The sequence below is a fragment of the Henckelia pumila genome, unplaced genomic scaffold (genome assembly GCF_033568475.1).
Source record: "Henckelia pumila isolate YLH828 unplaced genomic scaffold, ASM3356847v2 CTG_28:::fragment_4:::debris, whole genome shotgun sequence".
Taxonomy (NCBI): domain Eukaryota; kingdom Viridiplantae; phylum Streptophyta; class Magnoliopsida; order Lamiales; family Gesneriaceae; genus Henckelia; species Henckelia pumila.
The window spans coordinates 113,171-125,000 of record NW_027331793.1 but is presented as its reverse complement, the minus strand read 5'-3'; the positions used below and the strand labels follow the sequence as shown (position 1 = coordinate 125,000).

Here is an 11,830-nt window from a genome sequence, read left to right as displayed (position 1 = left end):
TATATATCAAGATTTAGTGTTTCCACTTGTATTGCTAGCTGAGGATGACAATGAACTTCCTCACTTAAAATTCTCCAAACATTTGGATGCATAAAATGGGGATATCGGATTCATTATATGTGCATCCAATGCTATAACATCATCATGATTCAAGTTAGTTGTGTTATTATATGATGGAGTAAGATGATAAAATTCATCGATCTATTGCCACTTTTGTTACATTTGAATCAACCATGATATGTTACGGTTATGGCTTTGCTATTTATTTGTCGGGTTTGTTTTGTATTCAAAGATATAAAACAATATTTGTACAGGAAAATCCGCGGCGATACATTATGGGACAGGAGCTATATCTGGATTCTTTAGCGAGGATCAAGTCAAAATTGGAACCCTAGTTGTCAAGGAACAGGTTTCCCACTCCCCTTTAGATTTTCACCATGTACTATTATTTTACGTGGTAATTCACAGTAGAGTGTTGATCTGTCCCAGGAATTCATTGAGGCAACACGAGAACCTGGTGTTACTTTCTTGGCGGCAAAGTTTGATGGCATACTGGGACTTGGTTTCAAAGAGATCTCAGTTGGAGATGCTACCCCAGTATGGTAAGTGTTGAACCCTTTTCTTTAGTGTGCTTCGATGTGTTATTTGGAGAAAGGAGATGTTAAATTTTTTCTCATTATCAGTACGGTAGTTTTTGTCACATGGCCTAGAGCGCAGATGGTTACTAAGATGGTCATATTTATTTTTTCGTTTGTTGGAAGGTTTTTTCATTGGGTGAGTTTGCATTCCTTGAAGGTACAACATGGTTGAACAAGGTCTTGTCAAGGAGTCCGTGTTCTCTTTTTGGCTTAACCGTAATGCGGAGGAAGAAGAGGGTGGTGAACTGGTTTTTGGTGGAGTCGATCCTAATCATTACAAGGGTAAACACACGTATGTTCCAGTGACCCAGAAAGGCTATTGGCAGGTTGGTTGTCAAGATACAAAGGATACGCTTTGATCACTATGGTTTTTTTTTAATACTGGATTTTCTGTTTACAGTTTGACATGGGTGACGTTCTCATTGATGGTGAAGAGAGTGGTATGTATTCTTGCAATGCTCCAAAATAATACAACGAATCAGGAATATGCATTTTGTTTGTCTGGAAGGTGGTTTTCATTCAGAAATATCTGATTAATATGCACTGTGATGAATTATCCTTGCACCTCTGTATTGTTAGGTTACTGCAGTGGTGGATGTTCTGCTATCGCAGACTCTGGGACTTCTCTCTTAGCAGGTCCAACTGTATGTGCTGGCTCCATCCTACCAAACCAAGCTTCAATTAATTTTTCATTTTTTGAAATGTTATCATCAAACAAGTAGCTTATTCCTTGTTTGGCTGTAGACGGTGGTTACCATGATTAATCATGCTATTGGAGCTACTGGAGTTGTCAGCCAAGAATGCAAGGCTGTGGTTGAACAATATGGGCAGACAATTATGGATTTGCTATTGTCAGAGGTAGGTTACTTTGTTAAGTTTACTTACTTAAAGGTTTCAAGTGACTCCTCTTTTTTTTTTTTTTTTTTTTTTTTTTTGGCTCTCTCTCTGAACCTGGTATTCCATATGACATCAGGCACAACCAAAGAAGATTTGTTCCCAAGTTGGTCTATGCACTTTTGATGGACGCCACGGTGTTAGGTTTGTCCCTCCACTTTTCCTCACACCAGTTTTAAATTTTATTTCTTAAGGATTAGTTTTGTGAATGTTGGATTTTCATGCATGATACTTATTTTTTATTCTTGATGTCTGCACATAGTGCGGGCATTGAGAGTGTAGTAGATGATAAAAATGGCATATCATCTGGTTTGCATGATGCGATGTGTCCTGCATGTGAAATGGCCGTTGTTTGGATGCAAAATCAGCTGAGGCAGAATGAGACACAAGATCGCATCTTGAACTATGTCAATGAGGTAAACTTTTGTGTTTCTGGGATGCTGAGTTTTTTGTTTTGATCTTATACTGGTTGACACATAAAACTCATGAAATGGCAGCTTTGCGAACGGCTTCCCAGTCCAATGGGAGAATCAGCTGTTGAGTGTGGAAGCATTTCTTCTATGCCTAATGTTTCCTTCACAATCGGTGGGAAAGTTTTTGATCTGTCCCCCAAAGAGGTATGGAGTAAATTAGGTTCTTGGTCTCGTTACTGCATAATTTTTCTTTAAAATTTGATTGAAGCTGGCTACTTGGCTGGTGGTTTTATTTTTGCAACCCCACGAACATAGAAGTTTTGAAGATTACTGTGTTTTCTGTCTTTTAGTAATAAATTCATAAGTTAGGCTTCTGTGTTTTTCATGTTCTTATTGGCGAGATTAAGCTTAACATTAATAGGACCGAATATTGTTTGGTTATCACTTATCACCGTGAAAACTGAATGAAATTGCGTTTTTTCAGTTTCCAGAATGCAATGGGTAAAATTGGTAGCCGTGGGTAGCTTTTGATTCAATATTTTAACCGTAGGCAATCATATGAACTGTGTGGGTTTTTTATTTTATTTAATATTAATTCACTTGATTGTATGCATCAACTCCAATCCCTCTTTTTTCTTTCTAAAAAGAATGAGATACGTAAGATGTATACTAACTTGATTTGTTCTCACGCAACTAACATTACTTTCCTCGAGCATTGGAGACCATTTTGTTTAAAATTATAGCTTGAACCCATTCTGTAGAAGGCTAAAATTTTGACGTTGGTGGTTTTATACTGATTATGGTGATTTTCTCACGTTTCATCAGTACATACTCAAAGTCGGGGAAGGCGCTGCGGCGCAGTGCATCAGTGGTTTCACGGGTTTAGATATTGCCCCTCCTCGTGGGCCTCTTTGGTAATATTCTTACTTTCCTTCCCCCTTCTCTTTCTTGTAATTCATATATTTCTGATGAATGTTCTGTTATATGCCATTGGAACGATTCTTGCAGGATCTTGGGAGATATGTTTATGGGTCGGTACCACACAGTGTTTGATTACGGGAACCTGAGAGTCGGATTCGCCGAAGCGGCTTGAGATAAACGGGAACCTCCAGCCAGCCAGCAGCCCCCTTTATGTTAATAGTTGTCTCTGTTTATGTGCGAGTTCAGACTCTTGATTTTATGGTGTCGACTGACTTTGTACCTTAAACAGAACGGTATAATACAATTTGCTCTTCGGTTAAACCTAAATGCTGATATTTCACATATTACATTGCATTGTTGCTTCCACATTTTAGATGATGATGTATAAGCTGTCTGGAGAAGTAAAATATGTCATTTGTGACTAGCAAAATATAAATAAAATATTATTATAAAATAAAGAATTGTTGACATTAGTCCTTTAAATATTTTTTATTTGATTATATCTTATTGATTTTTAAATTTTAAAATTAGGTACAGAAATCTTTGTTCTGTTTTTTAAAGTATCTTTATTTTAAAACATTGCAAGTTACTAGTTTATGATTATCTATATTAGTTACAATCCATCTGCATCACTCTCTCGAGATCCTTTGATATGGTGATAAGGTTCAAATCCAGAGCCGTCATAGGAATATTGTAACAAGTCTTAAATCTTAATAAGTTGTATAGAATGGATCCATAGCACTTACCACCCAACCAAGTTGGTTGGTCTAAGCTAGCCCCCTCCCCCCTTAATAAGTATATATTAGATTAGATGTTCAAATACTCAACTTGTTATCCAATAATGTAACCTTAACTACATTATCATAGTTGATTGTCGTCTATCTTTGGGATAAATTAAATATTTATATATATAATTTTAAAAATAAGAACAATTTAATTTAAATTATTTAAATGTTATTTATGTTTTTTTAAAGAAATTTAATAATTACTGATTTTTTTAATCAAGAATATTTAGGTAGTGTTTGAGATAGCTTATAAGAAACACTTATCAATTTTTTTTTTTCACAAAAAAAAATTGAAATTTTGTGAAGAAAAAACTGAGAAGTGCTTTGTTAAAGTCTCTCAAATACTATCTTAAAACCAAATAAATAATAATAATAATAATAATAATAATAATAATAATAATAATAAAATGTGCCTCGAGGATTCTAATTTAAACCAGTGTTTAAAAAACTCATTTAACCAGTGTTTAATTTCGTTTAAAATTTTAATGCGTTTAATTGATTAAGGCATTAAGCAACCGGTTTTTAACCACAAGATTTCATTTATCTTGCGAAATTATATGTTTTTATAAATATAAATACAAAATCACGAACATAAATATAACTTATTAATTGATCATGCTTATTTTTATCATATTATTTTGTAGATTTTTTAAAAACTATTAATTAATATAAATGTAGTACTTTAATGCTCTTTAATTAGCACTTAAAATATAAATATGACTTATTAATTGATAATGCGTTTAATCTTAAATTTATGATAATTTTATCATTTTATTTATTGTTTGAATTAACATAATTTAAAATTACAGTAAAATTTGAAAACGTGTTTCACATATAAAATCATAGTAATGTCGCGCTTAAACTTGAAAACCTGCAGTTTAACCTCTAAGTTGCTTTTTCTTTTTTATTTAAGAACCTTGGACTTTAAAGATGAAATGTTTGCAAACTGAGTAAAAAATTATCATCTGCTTGTGTTTGAAATGTTAATTGTTGAATAATAATAGTTTTGGTTTAAATAGTAACTATGTCCTTTGCATGCATAAGTATATACATATATATATATATATATATATATATATATATATATATATAACTTATAATTCTAAATTCATTAACTTTATTAATATGTACATAAACTCTCACGAGAGACATATTTTTTATTTGAGGCGATATATAAAAAATATTATGTTTTTGTCAAATTTTTTTTTTTTTTTTTTTTTTATAAATATGAATAGGATTGGTCGTTAGAAGAAACCTGTCATAATAATTTGTATTGGTTGTCGGTAGATGGGTACGTCTCATCTCCTAATGCTCATTGTTCATTTATGAAAAAAGAGCATTCCCCACCTCAGTTTTGTTATCCCATTTGTTTGGAAATTTAAAATTTTAATCATTTACGTTTTAAAAGTCAATAATTAACTTGATAAGAAAATCTACTCAATCGAACCATCAATCATTTTCATATGGTTGAACAGAACATTGAAAATGCTAGGCAAAAGCTCATTCTTGCGCAGGTGTAAATTTCCACTTTCAAGTTACCTTTATTTGGCGTCAAACTCGGCTTTCATCCTTTTCATTCTAGGGATAAATTTTATTCAACGAAGGGCAAACGGTGCATAATAAAAGTACCATATATGGGAATGGGAGGCTTTTTGAGACGATTACAATTACCAATTGCATTCAGAATTTGGAGTTGGTTGTTTGGTCCAAACTTCTCAATCTACCATAAGCTGTCACATCCATTATATACGTCTTCCCCATTTGACATGACCAATTTGTTTTGATCGTTGCACCTTCTATTGTCTTCATCTCCAGTTTATGGGAATGGAGCTTATAGTTGGAGTCAAGAAACACTACTATGTAAACGTCGAAACGAAAATATCCATAACAAAATACGAGCAGTACTCTCTTGAGCTGTTGGACCACTGGAACAATGAATCTTCATATTTGAATTGCATGTTCAACCTAGTTATGCAAAACTTTGAAAACATACATAGATTCTTGTTTTACAAACAATCCTTGTTAGCAAACCAAACCAGCACCACAAAAATATGACTTGACAGGGAAAAGAATTGATTGATTGCTACTTGGGATTGATTGTTCAGGGTAAATAATCACAAGTCAACATTTTGTTCTTCAAGCTATCTTTTTTCTTTTGGTATTGATTGTATTCATAAAGCCTCTATGTTATGAACAATAATTCAGCAGCAGAATTCAATGGATGCGGAAAAGAAGACCACAAATCATGGTCCCTCACGTGACTTTCTTGCTATTTGAATGGGACAATCTCCGGTCTAGAGATTGCAGCTGGCTTCGAAGGTTCTGATTTTCTTCAAGCAATCTGTCATATTCAAGAAGAAATCCTTCCGATTGCTTTCTCAAAGCTAATGCATTGGCTTCTGCACTGCTCACTTCTTTAGACTTCTCTTCAAGGTGTGTCTCGAGCTGCTGGATCCTCTTGTGCAACGATGATGTCTCTGCTTCCAGTGCTTTGATTTCCTCAGAAACTGGAGGCTTACCATCCTCAAAAACCCGACTCTGTTTCTTTACAGCTTCCATTGTCTTTCTCCTTATGCGCAGTTCTCGAATATAATGATGCAGTCTATCAATCATCAGTCCAAGGAACAAGGAGAATCCTGCACAAAATTATTTATATTAAACTGAACAGAAATAAATATCCAGGTGGTAAGGGAATTTGGCATCGGCAGTTTAATAATAAAAGTGAGGAAGCAAGATTAGAAAGTTTTATGTACTGGCATTGAACATAGATTTTTGGACCAAAAATCTACCAGAGAGATCATATATTAAAGAATTCAATTCATGTTTACTTGCAATGCTAAATGTAATGGAAATGGGAAAACATATCAACTTATGAGACGAAGGGCAAACCTAATGTTTGAAACCATGTGAACAAAATGCGTGCCATATTCAAGATTTAGCATTTAAATTATTCATATTCTTTTATATTAAGTGAACTAATTTCAGTCATTTGATCGACTATGTTCCCCAAACCTTGGAGGTGACATAAAACTCAACAGACTCTCATGTTCTGCGTAACAGGCAAAACTGATTCACCATATCCCATGAGAGAACCGAAAAGGATTCTACTTATCCACTCACATTCATGAAATATGTATATAGTGGCAAATGTCAGCATGCTTCAGTTTGTAACCTGACAATATGAAGGAGATACTTATCTTCCTCCAAAACCATAATTTTCCAGATTAACCACTTAAAAAAAGGTTTGCATGAAATAATACCTTTGTTTAACTTTTAAAAGTTTTACAGTAAAATGCAATATTCTAGTCGAATCCTTAAAAGAAAAATTAAAGGATGGAACTAAAGTATATACACGGGATCCCTATATTTGTACTTCACAAATAGTGCGCTCAGAGATGCTTTTCTACATAAAACACTAAAAATAAGATTTGATCATATTTCTCCAAGGTAGTCATTCACAGCAGTTTACAACCAAAGAAACAGGACAAAATAAATCAATCTCAGAACAAAAAGTACTCAATGATCCACTTTGAATCCAAAAATTGCCGGAAAAGATTCAAGAAAATTTAGGCCAGAAGAATCTAGAAGATCACCATTCGGTCATCAAACCGATTTGCTCGATCCCTTATGTTGAGCTATTACGCACGACCAAAATCAGATCCATCGGTAGGCAAGTACTAAGGACCAGCAGAGCAAGGCAGTGTCTCCAAGAAAATAAAAAAGGCAGTGTCTCCAAGAAAATAAAAAAAGGCAATTCTAGTGCTAGTTAATCTAATAACACTCATTTCGACTACAAAATACTTTGTAGTCCCTCGACTAAACTCCTGCTCACATCCCCCAAACATTCTTATGAATTATCACGAATATACACCAACCGACATGAATTATCTAATACAAAAATGTCTGCTCATCATAAAAATCCCCAAAAGAATATATAGATAGGAAAAACAATCAAGCAATTGCAATGCCACAACGAATACACATATAGCACAAAAAAGATGGCATTTTGAAGTATGTTTACCCATGAGAGAAGCTTCAAGAAGGTCCTTAGCCATAAGAACCTGATCCGTGGGATTGACCTCACCATCGTCGACCCAACGTCTCTGGATCTTCACCGCACCGTACGCAGTAGACATCATCACCACAAAGACGGTTGCCGCCACCGTCTTCACCACAATCGGGCCGCGGCCCCGTTTGACCCGATCCAAACCCATGATCACCAGCTTCCTAAACGGTGTCTTGAACACGAACACAACGATCAGCGCCATTTCCGAGAACACCAAAGCAAACAGTAACTGTATCATTTTTGTGCTATCGACGAATACAATGTGGGATCGATCGGAGAACGGAGAAAGAGTATTGAGGGTTTTTATTCTTCTGTGGATCCAAACACCAAAACGTGCACTCTATATTTGTTTGAATGGAACCCATGTCATTTTGAGGTGACATACGAACAAATTGTCCAGCGTTGCGGGTTCAATTTTCGCGTTGAGTATATTTCACATTCAAATATTGTGGGGTATGTTTTGGGAATTGAGCCATGTGCTCTCTCCTTCAGATCTCTGTCGCTCGTGCACATCCCTCGATTTACCCATCGCATGAGTCAATCGACCTCTGAATCCTTCGGAGTCAACCTTTTTCAATTGAATGGAACCCATGTCGCTATTTAATTCTATTTTGAAAATTTTTTTTTACTGCTTTTCCCAAATCAAATAATTTTTTTAAATATAAGGTTTACTTTTGTCATTATAAACTATTATTAAATATATTCATTAGACAAGAAAAACCACTGCATAATTAATTAATAAATCATATATATATTTAACATGTTATAACTAGTATATAGGAACACAAAATATTATTTCTGATGAAACGGTGATCCAAACTATGAAAAATTATAATTGTTTATTTTAAATATAGATCGCGTTTGCGCATTTCACGTTAACCCTACTCAACTAGGAATGCGTGCCGACATTGATGAACAAAATGGCATACAATAATTTTGTGTGAACATTTCTTCAATCTTTCGTTTTCCTACGATTCGTTTATAGTTTTCATTTTCCACCCTTTATAGTGTTTTGTGGTCTGATTGTTTATTTTTGGGAGGATTAAAAAACTTGGAGAATAATAGAAGGCCATAAGAGGCTTTAATTTGCTCTTTAAAATAGGAAAATCAAATCTCGTTACGCATTGCCCTAGTTAATAATGTATCTAATAATGAATATATATATATATATATATATATATATATAAATATATTTTGAGACACTAGTAATTTTATAAAATGAAATCGTACATTGAAAGTCTAATAAACTAAGATGAAAAATCATCATTCTTCCAAATAAATGAGGAATGCGAGGAAGCAGCAAAACTAGCTAAATTATGTGCTACAGAATTAGCCGATCGATTAATGTGAATAAAGTCCGAGATGATCGATCCTTGAATTCTTTTTCGAAGCTCTGTGGCACATACTCCAATGTAGCCCAAATCTTTTTGAGTAGTTGTGACTGCTTGCACTGCCAGTAAAAAATTCGTAGCAACTTGAACGTCTGTAAAAATTCTGTCATATAAAAGTTTTCTCCCATCTAAGATAGCCAGAAGCTCACTATGCACTACCGAGAGGGAGTAGCTTATATGTTTTCCAAACGCCAGCAAAAGTTTGCCTTGTATGTCCCTGACTACCCCACCCATGCACACTAAATCTGCTTAAATTCTCATTCACACATGCATCAATATTCAATTTCAAAGAACTCGTCACAATATTTATCATTGTATCGCCTCTGGTCTGCATCCGGGATGAACCTCATTATTGAAGTACGAAAGTCTGTGAGCAAAGACTTGCCCCAAAAAATGGCTTTCGGTAATATTTGTTTTCGCCCATCGCTGTCGGTATTTGTTTTCGCCTCTCACCACATATTTCTAATGAATTCGCATGTATGAAAATATATATTCAATATCCACTTTTATATCCAGCCTTAAATTATTGCTATAAACGTAAGATGAAATTTTCCATTATTAAAGGTTTTGTGTTGAATCAACCTTAACAAATACCTAGCTAGCTATCAGTGTATTAATGCAAACATTGAATGGGAAAAGGCCATCCACTTTCCACCTAAATACCTATAAATTCAAGCTAATAATTAACACGCACATTGTGTAATAATTATGAACAAAGCTAGCTATTTCACCAGCGCATGCACACATAATCTCATAATGTGGATTGGTTGAGAGAACCATCCCTCTTTCTTTGTTTGGTGTCAAACTTTATTATTATTATTATTATTATTATTATTATTATTATTATTATTATTATTAGTTGAGATTTGAGAATGCAAAGTTTTATTTATTTATTGCAGTTCCAATTAACGTAACGTGGCCCCCTTGGGGGCAAACTCATAAATTAAACCAGAAGCGCGTGTAGTTTGAAAAGAAATACTCGGTTTTAATTGATTTTTTTTTTCTCGATTGTTTTAGATATATAGTTCAGACTGTCGAGTTTTACATTTAATAATATCTTTTTAGTTTCTTTTTTTTTTTTGTTTTTTTTAGGAATATCTTTTTAGTTTCTATTAATATACAATTCATTCTTGAAGAACGTGATTGGATGATTTAAATATGAATAACATCAGAAATTTGTTCGTAAATGTTACTTTTTTAATGATTTTCTTAATCTGAGTTTGTTTTTTTTTTTAAAAATAAAAAAAACTATGGAGTAATTAACACATGAACAAGAAAATTTAAATCATAAATATTTACAAATTAATTAAATATGACTTATTTATTTAATTTGGGGGCATTTTTTATCCGTCGGGATGGCGGTCTAGCTCGACAAACTTAAGTTATCTTACTATTTAATTAAGTATTTGTGAATTATGGGAAAACCATCGACATTATTGAAAATATGATATTATTATTATTTGTTTAAAGTTGAATGTTGAATGTTAAATATTGAGTTGTAAAATGTTAAATATTAATGTGTGATGATGTAAATGATGATATATTAATTTTTGGACTGATCTCCAAATGAGGTCTATAAATAGGTCTTCATTTGTGATGAAAAACACAATTTAATTGAGAGAAAAAATTTGTGAAGTGTAGAGTTTTGATATATTTTGAGTTTTGGAGTTTTTACTTTTTACCATAAATTTTTACTTTTTCACAACAAACATGACGACATCTATAATTTTAGGATAAATTAGCATTCAGTTTCTGAATCAAAACACATATACATGTTAAGTCTCTTGTCAGAAAAATTTTTTTTGTTTAAACTCTCTTGACTCACATCTTTTTCTCGCATTAAAATCAGTACAAAACATTAAAAATACCTAGACAGTTTTTTTTAGCCTGAATATATAATTATTCTAGTCTGGTCCATCTTAATATTTCTCCAATAATTCTTTTTTATATAATTTACATGCCTAAGTGGTGTTTTTTCAAGTCTAAATATCTAATTATACTTTGTTCATCTTAATATTTCACCAAAAATTCATCGCTATCGAATTCAACTCGAAATACATGAAATATTTTTCGTTTTCATCCGATACAAATTAATGGACAAATATGTCATATAATCTTTTTAAAAAATTAAAATTTAAAAATATATAAAATATTATATGTTAATCTAGGCGGCCACGTAGGCAAATTTTAGGCGTTTAGGCGGCCTAGATGACAAATTAATGTAATAACTTCTAGAAACTTTCACTGTCTAAAAACCGAGGCGGTTTGCAACCACCTAGCGTCTAGGCGTCGCTTTTTAGAGCACCTAACATATGTTTGAATACTCAAAAATCATAAAAAGTCTGTACAAAACATTGAAAATATGGTACGAATACATGATATTCAAGCACTAATTAATTTTTCGAGATCGGGAACAAAAAAATAAGATTTTGAGTATAAAACCTGAACATCTTTATTAATATCAATATTTTTTTAGTACTCAAAAATCATATATTCGTACCAGATCTAACACATTTGATACTCAAATATCATATATTGGTACCGTATTTCTGATATTTTGCACCGATTTTCCTCCAAAGAATATAATGAGTCATTAATATCAATATTTATTAACATATTTGAGTACTTAAAAATCATACATGTATACCAGATTTAAAATAATTGATACTCAAATATCATATATTTGTACCATATTTTCAATGTTTTGTACCGAATTTCATTC

At 32.9% G+C, this 11,830-nt stretch overlaps 2 protein-coding genes across 2 annotated transcripts; one reads left to right on the top strand and one right to left on the bottom strand.

Annotated features, from left to right (window-relative positions):
- The first annotated feature begins 253 nt into the window (after window positions 1–253).
- On the top strand, window positions 254–3,213 carry LOC140870894 (aspartic proteinase-like). The gene is made up of 11 exons (XM_073273295.1): window positions 254–409; window positions 490–602; window positions 796–964; window positions 1,039–1,078; window positions 1,218–1,282; window positions 1,383–1,496; window positions 1,612–1,676; window positions 1,795–1,948; window positions 2,030–2,149; window positions 2,771–2,859; window positions 2,954–3,213. Exons 3-11 carry the CDS (start codon window positions 803–805, stop codon window positions 3,036–3,038), a joined length of 894 nt encoding a protein of 297 aa, XP_073129396.1. The 5' UTR covers window positions 254–409; window positions 490–602; window positions 796–802; the 3' UTR covers window positions 3,039–3,213.
- A 2,467-nt stretch (window positions 3,214–5,680) lies between these two features.
- On the bottom strand, window positions 5,681–8,047 carry LOC140870895 (uncharacterized). The gene is made up of 2 exons (XM_073273296.1): window positions 7,673–8,047; window positions 5,681–6,287 (listed from the first exon to the last, which is right to left on the bottom strand). Exons 1-2 carry the CDS (start codon window positions 7,953–7,955, stop codon window positions 5,905–5,907), a joined length of 666 nt encoding a protein of 221 aa, XP_073129397.1. The 5' UTR covers window positions 7,956–8,047; the 3' UTR covers window positions 5,681–5,904.
- Window positions 8,048–11,830: the final 3,783 nt, after the last annotated feature.